Source organism: Vulpes vulpes, chromosome 6 (genome assembly GCF_048418805.1).
Source record: "Vulpes vulpes isolate BD-2025 chromosome 6, VulVul3, whole genome shotgun sequence".
Lineage (NCBI taxonomy): Eukaryota > Metazoa > Chordata > Mammalia > Carnivora > Canidae > Vulpes > Vulpes vulpes.
The window spans coordinates 108,261,804-108,283,611 of NC_132785.1; the positions used below are offsets into that span (position 1 = coordinate 108,261,804).

General features: G+C 50.5%; 1 protein-coding gene across 2 annotated transcripts in view; it reads right to left on the bottom strand.

Annotated features, from left to right (window-relative positions):
• The window catches only part of LTBP2 (latent transforming growth factor beta binding protein 2), a 99,808-nt gene extending 91,874 nt beyond the window's left edge, over window positions 1-7,934 (bottom strand). For both annotated transcript variants that reach the window (XM_072762038.1, XM_026008596.2), the window contains exons 1-2: window positions 7,218-7,934; window positions 27-97 (exon numbers count right to left, since the gene is read on the bottom strand). In XM_072762038.1, the coding sequence (XP_072618139.1) occupies window positions 27-97; window positions 7,218-7,711 (565 nt within the window). In that variant the 5' untranslated portion in view covers window positions 7,712-7,934. The remainder of the gene's footprint in view (window positions 1-26; window positions 98-7,217) is intronic.
• Window positions 7,935-21,808: the final 13,874 nt, after the last annotated feature.

The window sequence follows — 21,808 nt, forward strand, 5'->3', positions numbered from 1 at the left end:
AAGGGTGGGTGGGCAGAGGCACTCACGTTTGATACAGTGGTTGGTGCTGTTTGCTGTTGTCCATCCTGGGCAGCACTGTCCCCCGCAGACATTCCTCCTGTGGGGTCAGCAAAATGGGGTCAACACAAGGGTACTCAGAGTGGTACAATTTCCAGAGCTCCTTTGAGGGTCCCACCCTCTACAGGCAGGGTCCAGGGGAACCCTGCCAGACTGGCCAGACCGTCTTCCTTCTCTAGGGAGTCCATGTGGCCCAGTGGCAAGCACATTATGATCCCGTAGATCTAACCTTGAATCCTGTCATTCTCTGAGTGATCTTGGGAAACTTCACTCTCTGCATCAGTATGATGAGGTAATAATTCCTAATTGGGTTATTCTCATGATTGAATGAGAGAGAAAATACCTAACACAAAGAAGGCCCTCCCTGGGACAATTAATGACAGTGATCATACAAATGAGAAAAACGTTAAGTTCAGAGAGTTTCAGTGACTTGCCGAGGCTCAGCAATGAGCAAGTGCCAAAGCCAGATTCAAACCTGAGTTTGCCCACCTCTAAGTCATGGTCCAACCCTACACTGCCTCTCACCAAAAAATAAGCACCATGGTCCTTGGCCCAACAAAAGCTGGCTCTCTAAGGGAAGCTAGAAAACACACATAAAACAGCCTTAAGATATGCATCACCTGCCAGCAAATGCACACTGGAGGAGCCTTGGCCCTTGGGCAGGCTGGTGTGTGGTTCAGGTGGAGACAGAGAGACCTGGGGTGAGAATTTCTATTTAAGAGGGGCTTAACCAAACTATGCAAAGAGCCAAGATGTCCGTTGACAGATGAATGGATAAAGAAGATGTGAGATATAAATACACACCATGGAATAATCCTCAGCCGTCAGAAAGGATGAATACTTACCATTTACACTGATGTGGATGGAACCAGAGGGTATTATGCTGAGCAAAGTAAGCCAATCAGAGAAAGACAATGATCACATGGTTTTACTCATATGTGGAATATAAGAAACAGCGCAGAGGATCATAGGGAAGGGAGGGAAAACTGAAGGGGAAGTCATCAGAGAGAGAGAAAAACCATGAGAGACTCTTAACTCTGGGAAACAAACTGGGGGTTGCTGGGCGGGGGGAATGGAGTAATTAAGGAGGGCATGTGATGGGATGAGCCCCAGGTATGACATGCAACTGATGAATTACTGATCTCTACAACTGAAACTAATAAGGTACTATATGTTAGCTAATTGAATTTAAGTTTTAAAAATCCTAAATAGGGATCCCTGGGTGGCACAGCGGTTTGGCGCCTGCCTTTGGCTCAGGGCGCGATCCTGGAGACCCGGGATCGAATCCCACGTCGGGCTTCCGGTGCATGGAGCCTGCTTCTCCTTCTGCCTGTGTCTCTGCCTCTCTCTCTCTGTGACTATCATAAATAAATAAAAAAATTTAAAAAAATAAAAAAAATAAAAATCCTAAATAATTCTAAATTTTAAAAAAGAGAGAGAGGCTTGAGGTGATGAGCTGGTAAGAAGATGAAACTGGGGACTTGAGTTAAGCTGCCTCTGCATAGTGCACACATTCCTTCTGTTTGGGCAGGGGAATGGAACTTACTTTATGGGGGCTAGTCCTTCCCCAGCTACTCCTTGGTGCCCGCACTGAGGGCCCCCACGGGAGATGCTGGTCTGTAGTAACTGCTGAGGCACTCACCCAACTCGCCCAGACTTCACTCTCAGGTATGTGGTGAGGCCCCTGTAGCACCAGCAGCTTTCACCAGTCTCGACTCACCATCTAAAACTCCAAATCTCTGGCCCCGGGTAACTTCTCTAGAAGTCTGGAGAAGGGCCTTCTGAGGGCCAGGGCCTGGGCCTGACCCTGGCTTTTTGTGGATCCCATTATTACCATCAGAGACTGTCTACTTGAGCACTCACTGAAACAGGGCAAGTGGGGCAGCAAAGTATGAGCCGGAGGAGCAAGGTGCAGGACAGAGAAGGGGGCCCTTCCTGTAACCTCTGTGGATAGCAGAGTGAGCATCTGGTCTTGTTTACTAGTTCATTTGACATTTGAGTGGACCCCAAAGCTTGTGTGGTTTCTGGAGCCTGAAAAAACATTCAAAATAAATTCCTGCAGCTTGGAAAAGCCGAAGCTCATTTTTAGTTCCATGGCCCAAAGTTGCAGGGAGCTGCCTCCCAGGGAGCTCCCAGAATGTCCTCCCAGCCAAAAGCTGTGCCATCCTGGCCACCTCGAAGCTTCTCTGGACGGCTGCCTTCTGCAGCTTCCTAGCTCTCATCAGGACCCAAGTCACTGGCTTCTGAGGAAGGGGCTGATCCTCATACCCAGGCTTTCTGAGGGTACACGCCAGTAGAAGGGGTGGGCATACGAGCCCTTGGGGGTACTGACAAGTCCTGTTAGAGGCCTACGAGGTCTTCAAAAGGAATCAGACTGCATGCATGCCCTGAGAGTTTTCTAAGAACTAGGGTCTGTTTGTGCCCAGATAGAACAGACTGAGGGGCCTCTTGGCTGGGAGGTCATGGCATGGATCCCAGCCCCAGGAGGCCTCCTGAGCCAGCTGTCACCCCAGATGCCCTCAGGACAGCTAACTATAGGAAGCAGCAGTGAGCCCTGCCCCACTGCCCTATGGTGGTAGAGTCTCAGGGCCCTCGGGAACATAGTGAGGCCTGGTCAGAGTCAAAGGCTGCCAGGAAGGAGCAGCCAGGCTGGGGCTGGAGGGGGCACTCAAGAGATTCAGGTACCCAAGGTGGAGAGAACTCTGAGAGTTTGTTCTAGGCCCCTATTAGAATCTTGGGCAGAGGCCCAGGGAAGTGGGAGATGACCATCAGCAGTCTCTGGCTAACTAGAGAGAGCAGCTAAGTCTGACTAGCTGAGACATATATGACTCAATGGTTCTGACTTCTTGGAAGGTACCACCATGAGATCAGAGGAGCCCAACCTTCCAGGTGACATCTCTCAGCAAACATCAGCTCAGGATCCAGCATCGTGGTCCAAACCTCGGCACATCTGGCTAACAGCCTGGAACAGCTGCTGGTCAACCTAAGACCAATGTGATCATACTGGCCCTTCATTAAAAATCTTCCACAACTCTCTGTTGGCCTCTATGAAGCTGGCCAGGCTCCCACCTGCCCGTGCAGTCTAACTGTCCCCATCACCTGTCCCCTGTCTCCATGACCTTCCACAACCAAGGCTATGATCCTCCAACGCTACAAACTTTGTAGTCTTGCAATGGCACCACATAGGGTCCCATTTTGATGCTTTGCTTAAACTGCTCTCTGCCTTTCCTCTCTTTGCCAATTGAAATCCTTTGCATACTCCAAGACTCCCAGATCAGATGTTACCTCCTTGGTGTAAACCTCCCCTGATATATGCTCAGCCTTCCCCATTCCCCATCCACTGCAATCATTTAGTACTGATTGTCTCAGGTCATTGGTCTTATGTGGCCCCATCTTGACTATATTGAGAATTCTTTTTTATTCTTCTTTGGGTCTAACACGATGCCTGACACGTGATATACATTTAATACTTCTTTGTTTCACTTAATCCACTGTTTCCCAAATAATGGATGAGCCACACCCAGGTTAGGAAAGGAAGTTTTAGGTTTCCACAACCATAGCATTCAACAATGCGATTCATGTGGTGAGAAAGTTATCCCCTTTTCAGTTACCTTTCTAGCCTGATTAGATCAGTTAAAAAAAAAAAATTGAGGTTGGGTCTCCATGCCAGGTCCTTCCCCCAACACTTGCTAGTCTCTCTTTTCAATAGGAATGACACACCAGAGGGTTGAGCTTCCTAAGATAGTGGTGTCTGAATAGAATTTGAGAACATTTTCTTTTCATTTCAATTTTCTGACAATTACCTTCTTTTTATGACAAGTGGTACTATTTTCAACTATGATAGTGATACAAAGTGTCCTTGAAAAATGAATTTATTTGTGGAAAAATGAGCCAAGTACTGTTTGCAATAGCAAAAAAAAAAAAAAAAGTAAGTCATCTAAATGTTCAAAAACAGGAAAGTGGACAAATTGTGGTATATTCAGACAATGGCATAATATACCACAGTTAAAATGAATAAACATGGGCTGATTATATTAACATAGCTAAACTCAAAAATCTAAGGAGGAGGGGAGAAAGCAAACTGTTGGAAGCTGATACAGTATGGTATCACTTATCTGAGTTTAAAATATGCAAAACAATATTGTGTATTTTATGGAGGCATGCATCTGTAGTAACAGTGCAAAAACATACATTGGAATCATGAGTAAATCCAGGGTAGTGGTTAATTCTGGGGAGAGAGAGACAAATTTTTAGGGGAGTTTTCAACTAAAAATATCAAAAGCAAAATATGCCCAAATATTAAGGTCTGAAAAATCTGGATGGTCGTTAGTTATATTATTTCCAATACCTTTTTGTATGTTTGTACAAACCCTTATAATATAAAATACTTTGATAGATAAAATACAAAATCATGCTATTTTAACAGTGTCTAAATTTAAAGAAAAATAATAGAACAAGAGGGAAAAGATCAAGGAAAATTTTATGAAAGTATTAGCCTGTGAGGCTATTTCAAGAAACACTGAATATTGTGAAACCATGGCTTAAAAAGTCCCCTATTGACCATAAATTCCATTAGCGCAGGATCTGTGTCTGGTGTGGTTACGATGTTCCCACACACTAGCACTGTGCCTGGCACATGCTTAATATATCTTGTGTGCAAATAAATCCCCACTACATGCAAGTTGTGTGAGGACACGGGCTGTGTTGGCCTCTGCGGTATCTCCAAGGTCCAGCACAAGTGCCTGGCATACAGGAGGCTTTTCAAATATTTGTTGAATGAATGAAGAATCCCCCGTAGTAGTAATGCAGTTCCAAGCTTCACCAGCAGGTGGCACTTGGTCTTTGGCCCTGAGGAACCCACTAGGCAATTGCCAGAGAGGTCAGCCTGGCCAGAAGCCATTAGCCAGAATGGGCCTGCGGAGAGGAAGCAGATGGACAAGATTGCTACTCAGCTGACTTGGAGTGGTTGGGTGCACGGCCAGAGAAACCCACCCTTCATCAAAGCTGCAGAAAAGAATCTGGGGGAGGAGCCAACCCCAGCATGTGATTCCATGTGTGCACCTGTGTATGACAGGTGCCTATGGGTAACCCCCTGCCCATATCCTTACACACCTGTGCACATATACCAGCTTTATTTTGGTGACAATCTGCTTTGTATATCCCCGCCTCATTTCACAACTTCCACTCTCAACCTCCACTATTTTACCTTCCCCCAACTTCCATCTAAATGCCAATGATATAAGCTCCTCCATGATCTGGCCCAACCTATGCCTCCAGCCTCACTCCTATGGCTTCCCTGCAGCAGGGTGTCATCCTGCCCCCAGGCCAGTGCCAACAGTGAAAAGCTCTCATTCTTGGGCAGTGCTACACCTCTGGGCCCCACTCCTGCCACCTCCCCTCTGCTTCTCCGCATACTGCCCACCAAGCCCCAGGGACTCGGGCTCCTCTGAGCTCCTCAGCCATAATTGTCCCATTCCGTTATGCTTAATGTGAAGCTTCCGTTACTAGTAAGCACATTCACTGGCACGTATCTGTTCATCTCTCCAACTCTATTTTAAGTGAGTTGCATTCTCAGCAGGAACAATGCCTTTGTTTTCGAGCCCTCATCCCCTGTCTCAGGCTCTGCACACTTACTCTTAAGAAGCATGTACTCACTTGCACACGTCAGGAAAGGAAAAAAGCTGACACGTGGCTGGTGCTCCATTAACACTTGTTGACTGATCCTGTGTGTAAGGGACTTGGCAGTGCATGGGTCTACTCTCTGCCTGCTTTAAGCTGGGCCTTCCTGGGGCAGCAGGGAGTTCATTTGCTCACTCAACAGATACTTAAGGATCATCTACTGTAGGCAGGCACTGTTCTAGGCACCAGTAACATAGTCATAAAACAAAGCCTCTGATTTCCTAGAACTGACATTAGTGTGGGCAGGGAGACCAGACCCAAAATGCAGAAACAGGTAAAGCACGTGAAGGGAGAGAGGGTGGGGCAGGAGTAGTCAGAGCCGACCTGTCTGAGCAGAGATCTGAATGAAGGGAGGCAATCCTGCTGAAACAGAGAGTTCAACAGCCGAGGAAAACCTGGAGTGGAAGGCCGCGAGGCGTGCGGTCCTCCAGTGTAGATCTGCGGGCGCAAGTATCCTTGCTGCCCACTGGGACTCAACTCAACTGGGGAATTGGGCCCAGGCCATAAGGGGCTGCCAGAGCCCTTCCCAGCCTCTCCGATCCTGCCCTCCTCCAGCCCCGCACTGCCCGGGGTCCCGTGCCCGCCATTCTGGAGACACCTGGCAAACTCGGGCAAGGAAAAGTGCCCCTGGGGATGGGGTTGCCTGGGAGCCTCCCGACGCTGCGAGGGCGCCCCCAGCGGGCGGCAGGGATGCCGGGATGAGGGGGGGAAAAAGCAAATCGCAGGGTTGGGGGAGACAGCCCTGCAGGTTGAGCGAGTCTCGCGGACACCTTGCTGCACAGGGGCACGCACAGACCCCCTCTCCCACGTACCCACTGTGCAGCGTACCCACTGTGCCCCACGTACCCACTGTACCCCAGCGCAGGCAGGCTTCCCGCCCGAAGCGCCCTGGAGCGCACGCCCCCTCCCACGTCCCGCCACGCGCGGGCCCAGGCCGACCTGCGTCCCAGCTCAGACACTTGTAGCCAAGCCGGAGCTTCGCCGCCAGCCCCGTTCCCCGAGATGCATCTGCCTTGGCGCTCGGGAGCCCCGACGTCCTCCGCCTACCTGCGCTCTGGGCCCGCTCAACCGCTCTGGGGCCTCAGGCGCCTGGGACGCCCACCCCGCTGCCCCCTCGGGGCTCCCCTCGGACGCCCGCCGCGCTGCGGGTCTGCCCGCACCGTTAGCGGTTGGCGGAGGCCCGGGAACGCACGGGCGCCTTGGGAAAGGATCTAACGTCAGGTCTCAGCGAGCCGGCACGAAAGGGTGACGACAGTGTTTCTCTCTGCCCTCAACTCTTCGGAAATCGGTCAGATCTCCGAGCCTGAGCCTGGGGACCCCGGGGCTTTCCCTTGCGGTCCTGAGGCCGGGGGGCCTGGGGGGGGGGGACCAAGGGCACGAGCCGGGGGCCCTCTCCTCTCGCCTGCGCATCGCTCCACTAGTGAGCACATGGAAACCCGCCCTCGCTCCCCCGACCCCAAGCTTCCCTCTGCAGTGCTCACCCCGTCAGCCGCCCTCGCGGCGGGGTTGGGGGCGCAGCCCCGGGCCGCTGGAGGGTTCCGAGGCGCGGGAGAGCCGGGGCGACCCGCGCGCGGGCTGCGGACTGCTGCTGGCCCACGGGGCTGCTTCTCCAGGTCTGCGCAGGTGGCTGGGCTCGCCGCGGCTGCTGCGCGCGGGGCGGCCTCCGGGCCAGCGCGTCGGCGGGCCTCCGGGGGCTCCCCCAGCCCGGCTGGGCCCGCTCCGTGGGCGGCAAGCCCGGCGCTGGCGCGTCCTGCTCTCGGAACAGACTGTACACCTTGGCTGCAGGCGCTGCGGGGTGACTGCCCCCGGGGCGGCGCAGCCGATTCGCGTCCCTGCCAGCCAGCTCGTATCTTCCCACCGGGTCCCTCTGAGCATGGCCCATGCCCACGAAGAGAGCCAGGGTGAGGGCCAGGAGGCCCCCACAGGGGTTCCGCGGGGCGCGCCCGGGGCAGCGGTGGGTGGTCGGGGGCCCCATGGCGCCGGGGGCCACTGGGGAGCGGCGAGCGGGGGGACCTGCCCCGGGGGCTTGCGGCGGCTGCGCTGCGCTCCCCCGGCGGCGGCGGGCTCCCCGGGGTCTAGGGGCTCCGAGCCAGCCTTCCCGGGGCGAGGGCCGCGCGCCCCGAGCTGGGTCCGCTCCTCTCCAGCGGGCGCGCACCGCCGCAGCACCTTCGCGCCTTCTCCCCGTCTCTGCAGCCTTCCGAAGGGCAGACGGACGCTTTTATTTTTGGAAACCTCCCCCTGTTTTTCGTCTCTTTTATCTACACCGTGCCCCCTCCTCGGAGGGACAGCTCAGCCCCCTCATTACGGGAGAGGGAGAGAGGAATTCCAGCAACACCCACTTTGGCACCGGGAAGCGAGCGGGCGGCGAGGGGGGTTAACCCCTGAGGAGCTGGGGGCAGCGCCCGGCCGCCCCGACGGCTGGCAGGGGAGACGGCGCCTGCCGGGACAGGGGCCCCCGGTCCCCTTTCTCTCGTCCTGCTCAAGCTCGAACTGCGGACCCGTCCCGCATCTATCTCCTGCCCCTGCCCTCTGGAACGGACTCGCGGTCGGATGACCCAGGCTGCGCCTCGAAGGTCTGAAGGAGGCCAGGAGAGGCGCTGAGATCCGCCTGACCCAGCCGGGCCTCGAGGCGCCCGCGCCCGGCCCCTCCGCTTCCCGCCCCGGCCACTGGGGGCGCCCGCGCCGGGGTCGGCTAGCGCGGGGCAGAGCCGGGAGGCGCGGGGAGCCCGGCTCCCTCCGGCCGGGGCTGGGCGCAGGAGCGCTGCAAGGTCGCCTGGGGGCTCGCGCCCTCTAGTGGAGCCGCCTGCGTCCTCGGCCACCTCGCAGCCGCTGCCCGCCGCCCTCGCTCCTAGATCTTAATCCTTTTCCTGTTGCGTCAGGGGTCCAGGCTGGGCCTGAGGCGGTGATGGCGGATCCTGGAAGAGATAGCATCTTTCTAGCAGAGGTATAGCCATGGAGGATCTTGAATTAGGCCACAGCAGGAAACAGCGTGTGTCCCCAAAGGGGATGAGATCCGGGCCTCCTGCTCCCAGCTCCCTCGGAAGCCCATTCTCTGGACTCCCTCGGGGAATTTCTCCAAGGGGTGGGAGGGGTGGGAGGGACTCCGGGAGTCTCTGACTGACCTGCTGTGTGTGCTCACACCCAGTACTGGCAGCGAGAGGGGCAGGGGTGCGAGAGTGCTGATTGCCACCCATCCGAGTACCTCCAACAATGAGCTCATCATTCACACCATGGCCCCTTGCCCTAAAGCCTGAAGGCCTGGCAACCCTGCTGTCCCCAGTGCATTTCTGCAGCCTACTGTTTCCTAGAAAGGAAGAGTGACAGCAGGCAGGAGGGCACCAGTGGATAACTTCCCACACCACCAAAGGGTGGGCATAGTTAATACCCGACCCTGACCAACAAAGCCCTAGCGTGACTGGGCCCCCTCTCTGATCTATCTCCCCTCTTGCTCTGGCACTCACCACCTGCAGCCTCCTCGCTGCTCCTTGAACAAGCCAAGTTAATGCCCACTTCCCTCTCCCTGCAACACTTATCTCCAAGATGTTTTCCAGAATGAGCTCTTCATCACTTCACCTCTCAACTCAAATATCATTCACCTCCTGGAGTGGCCATCCCTGAGCCTCCAATCCAGAGCAGTCCTCCCACTTATAGCACAACACCCTGCTTTACCTTTGTTGCCCCAGTGCCTAGTTGAAAGCATATTTTTAAATTGCTTACCTGTGCATCTGACTTATTGAATGGACTGAATTGAAAGGGGACTATCAGGAAAGAGCTACATTTTTCATTCCTCACTGCCCTCAGCCATATTACGGTGAATTTCCCTTCTCCACCTTTGATGACCTCTTGAGCAGAGTCCTTGGCTTGCCCATCCCCACTGGCCACGAGAATAGTCTCATTTCTGTAATTAAGAGCAATTTTTAGGCACTAAAAAGTCTAGTCCTGTCCAAATCAAAACTTCATCCAGTTTAATTAATCTTGCAACCAATTTAACACTCGTCCCCCTCCCCCATAGGCCTATCCCCTGGCCCAAGATCCTGTAGTGGAGAGGGTAGAACATGGTCTCTTTTCTTTTCTTTTTTCTTTTCTTTCCTTTCCTTTTTCCTTCCTTCCTTCATTTCCTTCCTTCCTTTCTTCTTCTTCTTCTTCTTCTTCTTCATCTACTTGTTTATTTGAGAGAGAATGTGTGCAGGGGGAGGAGCAGAAGGAGAAGGAGGGTATCTCTAGCAGACCAGTAGCTGAGTGCAGAGCCTGACACAGGGCTTGATCTCAGGATCCTAAGATCATGACCTAAGCCAAAATGAAGAGGTGAACTCAACTGACTGAGCCACCTAGGCGCCTCTCACATGGTCTGTTTTTCTAACCTCCCTTTTCTACTGTGGTTCCCCTGTGTCAGGACTGGGGGAGAGGCATTAGGGGAAACATGGCAAAATCCTATGTGACAGGTGCCCTTGGCTGGTAGGTGCCAAGTGCTTGTTCTTTCATGGGCACATTCATGGGCTTTTGGGAGTCTCTCTGTAGGACCTGCACCCTGCACTGCTGTCACAAAGCACTCTCTGGCCAGCTTCTTGCAGACCCCTGTATTACCTGCCTCTTGTGGGACTTACTCGTCCATGCTGGCAAACCAGTGGTGACTTGGCAGCTCCTTGCTCTGCCATAGAAGCCACTCTGGCCAGGATCCACAGTCAAAATTCCCCAGACTGGAAGTCCACACAAGTCTCTTCACTTATGCCCATCCTCGATTCCTAAAGATATGTGTTGGGTTCTCTCCAGAACTTCCTTTTTTTTTTTTTTTCTCCAGAACTTCCTTACTGTGCTCTGGGGCACTGGGGAGTGCTTGCAACTTCCAGCAACTCAGCCAGCATCCATGGAAGGAGACTCCATGAGGAGTCATGCTAGTCTCCTCTTCTTGGAAGCCCCCAATCTCTATGATTGGTTCTTTGGGGCTTGATTTGCACTGATGAGTGCCCCCAGGGGAAATCTCAGCCTTGCCTACTAATGCAACAGTTCCCTACCTCAACAACTTTCTTCAATCCCTTTCATGTATAGACTGGAATTGAGGGATGTGGCCTAAGTGTTGTTGAACCAGTTCTGCCTTTGAGAAAGTGTCTAGTACTTCTCTTCGGAATGTGAGATTATTTAGTCCTTATTGTTCTAGTCTTTGCGGCCTCAGCAGAAATTCAAAGATCACAGAAGAATCCTGTTCAACAACCTATAAAATCATGTCCGACTTCCCAAACCACGGTGATAGCTCTAAAGGAATGGATATCTTGTCTGCCTGGCTCACCACTGTTTCCCCAGAACCTAGAACAGTGCTTGACTCCAACAAACAACTGAGAAATATGTGTTCAGTGTTTGGCTAGGTAAACGAATGACAGAATGGTTCCATCAAGTAAAAAGGTAAGATTAGATCCACTCTAAGAGAGAAAAACTGAGTTTCTGGAGGTAGTTACTGGTCCAAGTTCATGTGCTTGCTGCCTCCAAGTCTGGTCCTAAGGATCTCCGTGAATCATGTGCCTTGTGTTTTGAGACGAACGCCATCTGAATTTCCAGAATGTTTGGTTCTCTCCCGGAGACACTGCACCTTCCCAGCTTTGGGAAAGCTTCAGCTCCACACTTACCCCTTGCCTGTTATCCACCCCACTCTTTAGCTCCAAGTCCCCCTCCTCTGCCCACTACCTGCCCTGTTCCTTCAGGAGCTCTCCTCTTCATCTTTCAACCCTCACCTCAGAGCCCCATGAGCCTCCCAAGGCCAGAAACCTTGGCGTCATCTTCGTCCCTGAGCTATTTTTTCCTCCCATGTGTCCAAGTCATTATTACTGCTCCGTCTCCTCCGTCTGCACTTCTGGAAGTCTGCCGCCCATTCAGCCTCTCACCACTGGCCTGGGCCAAAACCCTCACGCAGACACACTTCCCTCACCACTAGGCGCCCCGCCCACTCCTCTTTGAGTACAAGTGGTCCTTGGAAATTCCCACCCTGTTCTCCCTGGGGCTGCAGCCTGGCTCATCTACTCTGAAGACTCTCCTTCTGCCCTACTCCAGGGCCATCCTCCTGTGCTGGCTTCCCCACTTATTGCCCATCCCTCCCTTCCCCTGTAACTGTTGGGACCTGTTGACACAGCTCTTCAGAATCTCCAATCCCATAAACACTTGAGCTTTTTGTTTGTTTTTCTTTTATAAAGCTGCCAAAATTTATGGAGCCTACTATGGTCCAAGCACTGTGCTAAGCGTGCTACATAACTTTAACAAAATAAAGGAGGCATTATGATTTCCACACATACAAAGGAGGAAACTGAGGCTGGGAATAAGCTACTGGCTTGTGGGCAAGTAGTGGATGCGGGACTCAAGCTTTGGTGGTTTTCCAAAGCTTGAACTCAAGCTTTAAAGCCTGTACCGTGTTGTTTTAACCCTGGGTTGTGCCTCAGCAGCCCTTCTCATAGCTGAAGTGGTACCTTTCCGCACCTCTGCTCCTGGCACCACCTGAATTCCGCCACTGCACATTCCCAATGGCCCTTCCCTATCTCAGTTCCCTGGGGATATGGAGTTATCAGAACCTTCTGCCCCCCTCTGCCCTTGCCCAGTAAAAGAAGGAAGGGGGGCCTAACTGTTTCCAGCAGGGCCCCTGACTCACCGTGTGTCACTTCCTCACCCTGATCCCAACTTCTTCCCTAATGAGGTACAGAATGCTGCTAAGCCTACTCACTCATCTCTTGGGTCTGGGGAAGGAAATCATCTCTGGAAAGCCCTGCAGAGAGAGACGGAAGGGACAGATAAAAGATTCCTGCAGGAAAGTTTGGCGGACACATGCACGACAAAAGGGAGTAGTGACCTGCTGGACACCCAGGGCAACCTATTTGCTTTCCCATGTTTTGTTGGAATGATGCTGGCAGCCATATAGCTACCAGAACCTAAACTAATTTAATAAATAAAGACCAAAAAACAAGGAATGAATCTGTGTTCCCTTTGCAGAGACCCAGACTTCCAACAAAATTCCATGGATTTTTCTTCCTTGGAAGTGACTGGACCTCCAGCCCTGAATTCCTCTCCCCAGGAGAGCTTGTTCCCCTGCTCAGAACAAATAACACATTTCCTGGTTAATCAGTGGGCAAAACAGCTGAAGGAAGGTTGATTGGGCCCCTGGCTTTCCAGATTGGAGTGGCTCATGGGCTCCGATGTTCTTGTGCAGATATTAGACAACTGTGTAGCCTCAGCTTCCATTTTGAAAGGTGGGGGCTGTAGGACGAGGCCCCAGCTTCCTCCTGCATGAGGCCTTCAGGGCCCACAGGGGCTGCCAAGACCCTTCCACCTCAGACACCATGGCCTGGCATCTTCCCAGAGCTCACCACCACCCTGCCTTAGTGGGCAAGTGCTATCTTCTCCAGGTGGGCACGAATGCTTTTGCCTTCTGTGACCTGAGCTCAGCTCTCAGCTGTGTTTGGCTTCCATTTTCTCATCTGAAAATGGAGACAAAGATGCTCTTCTTGCCACCTTCAGGGCAAATTAGATAACCAGCCCAGCTAACCTGTGAAGGGGGGCGGGGGGATCAATTACTATTACTCCATCAGCCAGCTGGTATTTCTTGAGTGCTTAAAATGCACCAGGCATGAGGCTGAGTGTTTCCCAGAAATTTTCTCATTTAATTCTTGCAGTAATCTTATGAAGGAAATATTCCTATTTCATCATATAGCACATGAGGAAATGAAGGCTCAGAGAAGTAAGATGGCTTGCCCACAATCACAAAGCTAGTAAGTGGCTACCTTAGGGTTCATTCCTTGGTTTGTCTGGTTCCAGACATGAAGCCAATGGCAGCTTCTGGAGGAGCATTGCTCTGGGAATGTACCCCTAGCTGCAGTTCTCTGGGAACTGGGTACATTCATAGCTGTTTGTGATGTGGTGGGAGGTGCCACTGGCCATTTGGACTGCTGCCATAAGAGAGCCCCCAGCAAGCATGTCCCACCTTACTCAGGTCTGTTTGCAGCTAGGTATCCATTTTGGGTCAAGGGCAGATAAAAGTCATCATGATGAGTCTCAGTGAATCTGATTCCCTCTCGTGGAGGAGAAGGAAGGAAAACCAAGATTACCTTTACATCAAATCGGTTTCAATTGTTAAAGTAAGTCTCATCTCAGTCTTCAGCTTTTCTCTTTGGAAAAGAAAAGTGCCATAAATAGAACACCCGTATGTCCCTGTGTGGTAGGCACTGTAATTCCCATTTCACGAACCCAGAGGGGTGAAGACCCTTGCTCAAGGGCTTACAGCTAGGAGTCGAGCCAGAATTCAACCAAAAAGTCTGAATGGCTCCAAAGCCCATTCTGTCTCCATGCAGCACACTACACTTGCTCTAGGATGTCTTGCGATCATGTGAAAATGAAGCGTTTCAAAATAGTAGATTGTACTCTGTTTCTCTTCATTTCCAGTCTCTGATACAAGAGTGGGCTGATCTGAAGGCTCTGTTCATTTAGCTAAAGCTCAGACAACGTTTCCTACTTACCTGAATAAATTCCTTCAGCCACTGGCTGGGGTGGAATCTTCTAGAACTCCTGGAGGATGAAGCCTAGCTTCTCTCCAGAGTCTCTGAAGACTGAGCACGAAAACAATGTGAACAGCCTGGAAGGCTTCCCCTTTTTAATTCCTTCTGGTAAGATTGCAGGGGCTTCGAGTGCTCCCTTGGGGGTGGGGGTCAGGGGTATTTGGAAGGGGAGGAATCTCATACCGTATTACCCATTCCAAAGCCCCAGGGAGAAAGTCCTGTGGGCCAAAGGACTGTGCCGACCTATCCAGGATTCTGGAATGGCTGTGCTGGAATTTGAGAAGGCAAGTAGAAAGAACTTCCCTTGGCTGTCATTGGGGTCTCCCAGCCTGTCCCCACCATGCTTCCTGCAGGGATGCAGTGGTATCCCTCATACCCCAAATGATAGGAGTTGTGGGGACAGGAAACAAAAGCTGCTGTCCGGTGTTTCCCAGAATAAGCTCTTACCAGGGAGGTCTGTAAGCACCTCTCATGCATTCTTCATCATCAAGGCAAAGAAAGGGGGATAACACCTTCTGCTATCATCTCTTGACCTCCATTGTCCCCTGGATCACATGCTGAGGATGGAGACACCCAATGAGGTCTCCCCTGGTGCCCCCAATACTCTCCCTAGGACTCCAAGCCCTTGGGGACAGGCTTGGACCCTAAAACTTTTCAAGACAGGGCGCAGACACCAGGCTGGGAGTGGGAGAGGAGGGGCAGCCAGATCCCAGTGGGCCCCAGCCTGCCTGCATGACTCATTCCTTGTTTCCGTCCACTCTGGTCTGAGCGCCTTGGCCCAGGGGCCTCCAGGAGGTTGTAACACAGGCTGGCCCCTCGCCCATCGGGGCTCAGCAGACAAAAATTAAAGATCTCACTGCTCAGGAACTCACACAGACAGCAGAGGCATGCTCTGTGCTCTGCCTCACCAGACCAGACCTCAGGCTGGAGGAGGCCGATGGCCAAGGAAGGAAGGAAAGGCGTCTCCAGCTCCTCCCCCTCCTCTCTACCCGCCACATCCAGTCGCGAAGCCCTGGCCACTGCCCACTGTCTTCTCACCCCTCTTCAGATCATCGCCTGAAGATATGGGTGCCACTGGCCCTCCTTAGCTCCGCTGTAGTCCTCCCCACATCTGCCTGAAGACAGCAGTGGAGGGGAGTCGGACTTGTAAACAACTCCTCAGACATTTTCTGGCAGCAGAGTTCTAATCAGGCCTCTCACCTGCTCAACAACCTTCAATGACTCCCCATGGCCTCACAAATCAAGCCCAAACTTCTCACTAGGCCTGGCACACCAGCTCGTCTCATATATGTCCCCTCATGTGTGCTGGTATGCAGCACAGTCCTACTTGCTCAAAATTCCCCTAGTTTCCTCTCCCATGTCTCCTCACCCACATACTTTGGCTCACATCATTTTCTTCACCTGGAATATTCTTTCAGCTTCTGCCTGCCTGTCCTTCAACTCCTATCTCAAAGGCCACTTCTTCTAAGAAGAAGACTTCTCAGAACCCCCACCCCACCCCAAGTCTGGAAAGCTTGCTCCCTCCACTGAAGCCCTGTAGCTCTCAGTGTACCTCACTCCACCTGCATGACTGGGCCACAGTTGCCAGCCCTCAGTGGTGCGAAATACATGGGGCTTTGGGGTTCCATCTGCACTATCTTTTACCGGCTTTGGGTCCCAGTTGAAGTGACTTAACCTCTTTGAGCCACGGTTTCCTTACCAATAAAATAGAAATTTTAATAGATGTCTGTCTAAGCATCTCATCTAGATAGGGCAACTGTATTTGCCAACCACAGAACACTCCAGACACAACTGATTGGACCAGAGATGAGCATCTGACCCAAGGGAACCTTTTCATTGACTGGTTAGGCACCTAAGACTTCTGGGTCTGACTTGAACGCAGACATCATTGGTTACTGGAAAAAACAGATTCTGTGTTAAAAATGTGAACCAATAGGTTTTACTTTGAAAATCAAGCCCTGGGATTAGAGCAGGTGAGTCCCAGTTCTTGAGAGCTTGCAGTCCAAGGGGGTCATGCAGCTAATCAGAAGCACAGAGAAGGTTAGGGCTCAGGTCTCTGGACCTGGGTTTAGTCCAGGGTGGTTGGCCCTTCCTCCAGTCTCAAAGGCATGCGGCCCTGAGCAGATTGCCTGAAGAAGACCAAGGAGCCACCATGCCTTGTGATGACCTGTGACCTGTGCTGGCCCAGCTTCAAGGCAGCTTTTTTTTTTTTTTTTTCAAGGCAGCTTTTAAAGGTTGGATCATGGCAGGGAGCACAGACCCTGGTTCTAGTCCCCTATATGTTCCCCGTGTCTGCCTGGGCCTACTCCTTCTCTCCCAAATGTCAGTTTCCTCATCTTAAAAACAGGGGATTTTACTGGATGAACTCAAACTTAATGTCAATGCTAAGATTTTGATTTGAGGAGCAGACAGACAAGGGGTGGGTGTGGATCCAAGAAATGTAGGATCCACAGAACGTGAAACTGGAGGGGACCTCCCTGAGAGACCAGCCAGCCCACTTTTTCAATTTAGAGTGAAGGAGACTGAGGCCCAGAGGGGGAGAGATGCCTGTCCGAGGTCACATGAGTGGTTATTGGCAGCCTCAGCTCTTGAACCAGGGTCTCCTGACTCCCAGACCTCTCAGCTCTTTCTCTTTCAACTCCTTCAAGAAGCTGGGAGCTATTTGGCTGTCTCAGCCAGGAAAGCCAAGAGTGTCTGTGCATGTCAGCAGCAGGGCCTCAGAGCCTGGGAACATCTCTGACAGGGTAGGTGCAAGTGCCAAAGCTGCTGGTGGAAAGGGATGGGGCTGGTGGCCAGGGAGGGTGTATTGGAGATAAGCTGTCAGCATCTCTCCTCTTCCAGTTGGCAAGAAGAAATGGAGAAGGGTCCGTAATGATTGAAGGGAAACAGCCCCCACTTCTGATTGAGCCATTGCTCCCTGGAGGGCTGGCGTCTCTCTCTCTCTCTCTCTTTCTCTCTCTCTCTCTCTCTCTCTCACACACACACACACACACACACACACGCACACTATCCACCCCTGCCTAGCTGCTGAAAACTGTTGCCCCACCTCCTTGCTCTCAAGACGTGTATTGATATTCTCGGGGGCAGTATTTGGTACAGCCTAGAATTTCTTTAACTGCCAGATATGTCTCTAAGGATCTGCCTACCCTCTAATGATCAACCTGTCATGGTGCCCTCTCATTCCAGAAACATTTTTGAGCATCTACTATGCACCCAGGCACTGCATCAGGCACTGGGAATGGGTAGGACAACCTCACTGCAGTGTCATGGTGAACATTTCAATAGGGGAATTCACAGTCACTTGGGCTCACCGGCGAGGAACCATGCAGGGTAGCGATTGGCTAGGAAGAATTTCTCAGTCTTGACTTTGACTTGAACCTTGAAGGCTGAAGGAGATTTCACCACGTAGGGGAGGGCAATGTGCTAAGGACAGGCACTGCATATGCAAAGGCAGGGATGTAAGATGAAGTCTGGGCTATTGGGGGAATTTCAAGTAGCTCGTGTGGCTGGAGTTTAGATAGGAACAGAGGTTATAGAAGGGGAGATAAGGTGGGAGGGGTAGGCTGGGAACAATTCAGGGGCAGAGGGTGGGGGTAGGGAGCCTCATTCTAGTCTGTTCCTTTTTTCAGAAAGATGAACCTGTTCTCCACATCCAAGCCATCACCCTGGAGGGCATGGAGTGAACTGATATCCTCTGGTTAATAGCAGGAGGTCATTTGTGTGGGGAGGAAGCAACGTACTCATAATCTCTGTCAACATTCCATCCCAAACCACCCCAAGTAAACACAGATTGACATAAAACCCATGAGCCTGCCATGCTTAAAAACAATCCTCCAGCCTTGCTTCCAATCAGTCTATTCTCCCACATGCTCCTACTGCTGTGACCCACCAACCCTTCCCAACCCTTTCCCCAAGTACTCCTCTGAATTCCCCACTCTCTCTGGACCCAGATCTTCCTGGAGATTCAGCCTCCCTAGTCAGTCTCCTGCCTCCCAGTCTCATTCTTGCTGGGCCTCAGATTCCTCTCCAATCCCATAATTTCATGTTGTTGAAGTTATGGCATGCCTAAGTATCTTAATATACATCTTCAATACTCACCCTGCATCCTCTGGCTTGGCTTTGCCCCATAGATAGATAAGCCATATGTGCCTGACGTCAAACAGAGAGCAAGGGAGGGCCTGGTGCATTTCAGCCACCATTCATTAATCATCCCTTTGTCAGGCATCAGGGTTGCCAAGAAGAATAAGGTTTAGCCGTTATCCTCAAGGAGCATCCAGCGTGGTAGGAAAGGCAGCACCACCCATCACGGTAAGTGCTATGATTGAGGTGAGTTCAGGGTGTAATGTGAATATAAGGACCGAGCCCTCCTGGCTGGAAGCATGGGACAACTGGTCAGGGAAGATCCTACCTATGATGCTGTCTGAGCAGGGTCTGGAAGGCAGGCCAGGTTTTGGCCTGGAGAAGGAGGAAAGGATGGTGAGGAATAGGCACGGCAGTGAATACCAGAGCCAAGTTTGCAAAAATTAAACCACACCAGAGTCTATCCCATTTCCTTTTTCGACGGAGTTACTGATCAGAAATTTTTGCCAGAGTTCTGAATGGTAGTCAAATGAAAATCACATCGTATTCAATGTGGATAGCCTGGGGAAATGTGGAGCTTACAGTAATGCGGTTGGATATGTGTGTAGATGTTTAAGCCATTGTTCCCCACGTTGAGGAATAGGTGAAGATTGTTGAGATCTACGGTAGCACATGAGCCAGGGCTGGCACTCACACAAGATTTCTCACAATTTGGATGAAGTCAGAGAAAGTATTTTAATCAAATTTTCACATGACATAGGATTAGAGGAATAAATGATAAAAACTGGATGAGAGAGGCAAGATATAAACTGATCTAGATAAATTGAGATTTAATAGAGATAAGTGAAAAAGCCTTGCATCTTGATCCAAAATAAGTAATAATTAAAGGATGAGGGATACTTGCTTTGATAGCAGTTTGTGTGAAATGACTTTATTTGGACAGAGTGTTGTGGGGAGGTACAGAGACTGTTGAAAAGAGAGATCCTGGTTAACTACTGGTTTGAAATAACCTAACAATGCAAACTTCTAGAAGGTCTAGTGCCATCTTGGACTGTATCCAGGGCTTACAACAGAAAGGGTAACAGTGTACTCCAAGCTATGCAGATTGTTTAATACTGCTGCCATGTTTTAGATGGCTTGTTACAAGTCGTCTAGGAGAAGGAAACTTCCACGGAGATAAATGCAACCAAGGAGGAGTACTTAAGATGCTGGAGAAAAGTCTGGCAATGTTCAACTGTTTTCAAGATTATTGGGTAAGAGCAGTTGTTCTGTATTTGCATTAGTCATAGCAGATTAACTGCAGTAACAAACAACCTCAAAACAGTAAGTGAATTTTTGTTCATGTCAAGCAGGACTCAAATTCACAAGGTCACGCAGGGCACTAGGATGGGGCTCCATTATAGAGATTCTTCCTCCTTCTCATTCAGCCAATAGATAGAGGGAGAGGGAAAAAATGTGGAAGATTGCACAGGGTTTTTAAGGGCAATGTCTGGAAGAGGCAAGCACCATTCTGTCTGCATTCCATTGACCAGAACCCAGTCACATGATCCCACCTGACAACAAAGGAGGCTGGAAAATGTAATCTAACTGTGGGTCCAGGAGAAAAAGACTATGGTTGTGGGCTTTAGAGTTGTAGACTTGGAAGAGACTGCCCTAGGAGTGACGAGTTCAGAGTTTAATTTATCCACACGAAGACTTGCAAATAATTGATGTAGACTTAGCAGCATTATTCATAAAAACCAAAGGTTAGCTAAAGACAGAATGCCTATCAACCGGTGAAACCGGGTCTATCTATACTACCAAATACTACTCATCAGTAACAAGAAGTGGGCTACTGACACATGCTACTACATGGATGGACCTCAACAACATTATGGTCAGTGAAAGAAGTCATTCACAGCATCATATGTGATATGCTTCCATCTATATGAAATATCCAAAAAGGACAAAGCTATAGAGACAAAGAAATCCCAGGGACACAGATGGGAGAAGAGGGAAGGAAATTAACAGTAAGTGGGCACAAGAGATCTTACTGAGGTGATAAAAATGTTCCAAAACTGAGTGATGGTGGTAATTGTACAACTTGGTAAATTGACTAAAAAATAATTTAATCTGACATTTGAAAATGGTGAAATATATATATATATATATATATATATATATATATATATATAATTTTTTTAAGAGTCCTGGGTTTAGTGCTTTGACGTTGAAGGAAGGAAAGTAATCCTGCAAAGGAAATAAGAATATCCACAGTGGAAAAAGGAAGTGGTACAGAATCCAAGGAAAGAGAGGATTTAAAAAAGGAATGCATGGCAACTTTAATCAGAGTGACTGAAATGTCACGTAAAATGGAAAGTCAATAGTATTGTCTCTGCCATAGCAGAGCTCACAATGTTCTTCCAGGTCCAGGATCGGGTACAAGAAAACACAGATTTCTACTGGCAGTAGATGCAACATTTAGAGTTGTCCGACAGCAGGACAGATCCCATCGCGGAGTAATGAGTGTCTGGATCAACATCTCAGACAGGATTTCTGTGTGGGAGGAAAGCCTCTAAAGACTGCCTGAGTCTGTGAAGGGCCCAGGGTTTTTCAAAGATTTGATTATCTCCCTTTGACCAAGGCCTCCTCTCCACCTTTGGCTTTGGGGTCCTCATCTCAGACACTGAGAGTTGTCTTTTGGGAAAGCAGAGTTGCTCTGCTTCATGAACCCTATGGGTCCTATAGCTACAGAGGGCTCCTTAGAGCCATGAGCTAGCTCAAGGGTCAATAGTCTGTACAACAGCAGGTTTCACCAATGTCAATGCAGAGAATTGAATAATCCTGGGAGGGGAAAATAGGGCTGAAGAGCCAGAGAGATGACACAAGAGGATTAGTACTCATTTTTACGTTGCACTTGTCCATCATCCCCCCAGAGTGAAGACATGGGAGGGAGAGAATATAAGATGAAGTTCATGGTAGCCATGTGGAGGATTCCTGAGACACGAAAAAGAGGAGGAGATGAAACACAGATGTAAATGCACATCTTCTGATGGGCAAAAGGGAGCTGGCAACCCACCATGTGAGTGTGTTTGAGAAGAATTTAATGCGGCTTTCTGAATTGGAGCTTTGTTTGCTTGTTGGATGCCCTATCTTTGTCACTTGCCAGAAATGGCCACCATGGTGTAGATATAAAAACCAACATCTAGAAGTTGGAAGACTCTTTTTTTCAAGGACTTGGAAAGCTGCCTGAAGCTTCTGGATGGCCCGAGTTGCCATGGTCATGACTGAAGCTGTTGGCATTGCTCCAGCCCCAACTCTGATTCCACGGCAAAGGGAAGGGAATCCTTCTTAGCTCCTAAGTGGACCTGACAAGCTAAGGTGCTGCTTCCTTACCAAAATAGACACCCAAGAGGTGATTCATTCATCTGTCAAACACTTGTTGGGTGTCTTCAGTGTGTCAAACCCCCTCAGAGAGCTTGGAGTCT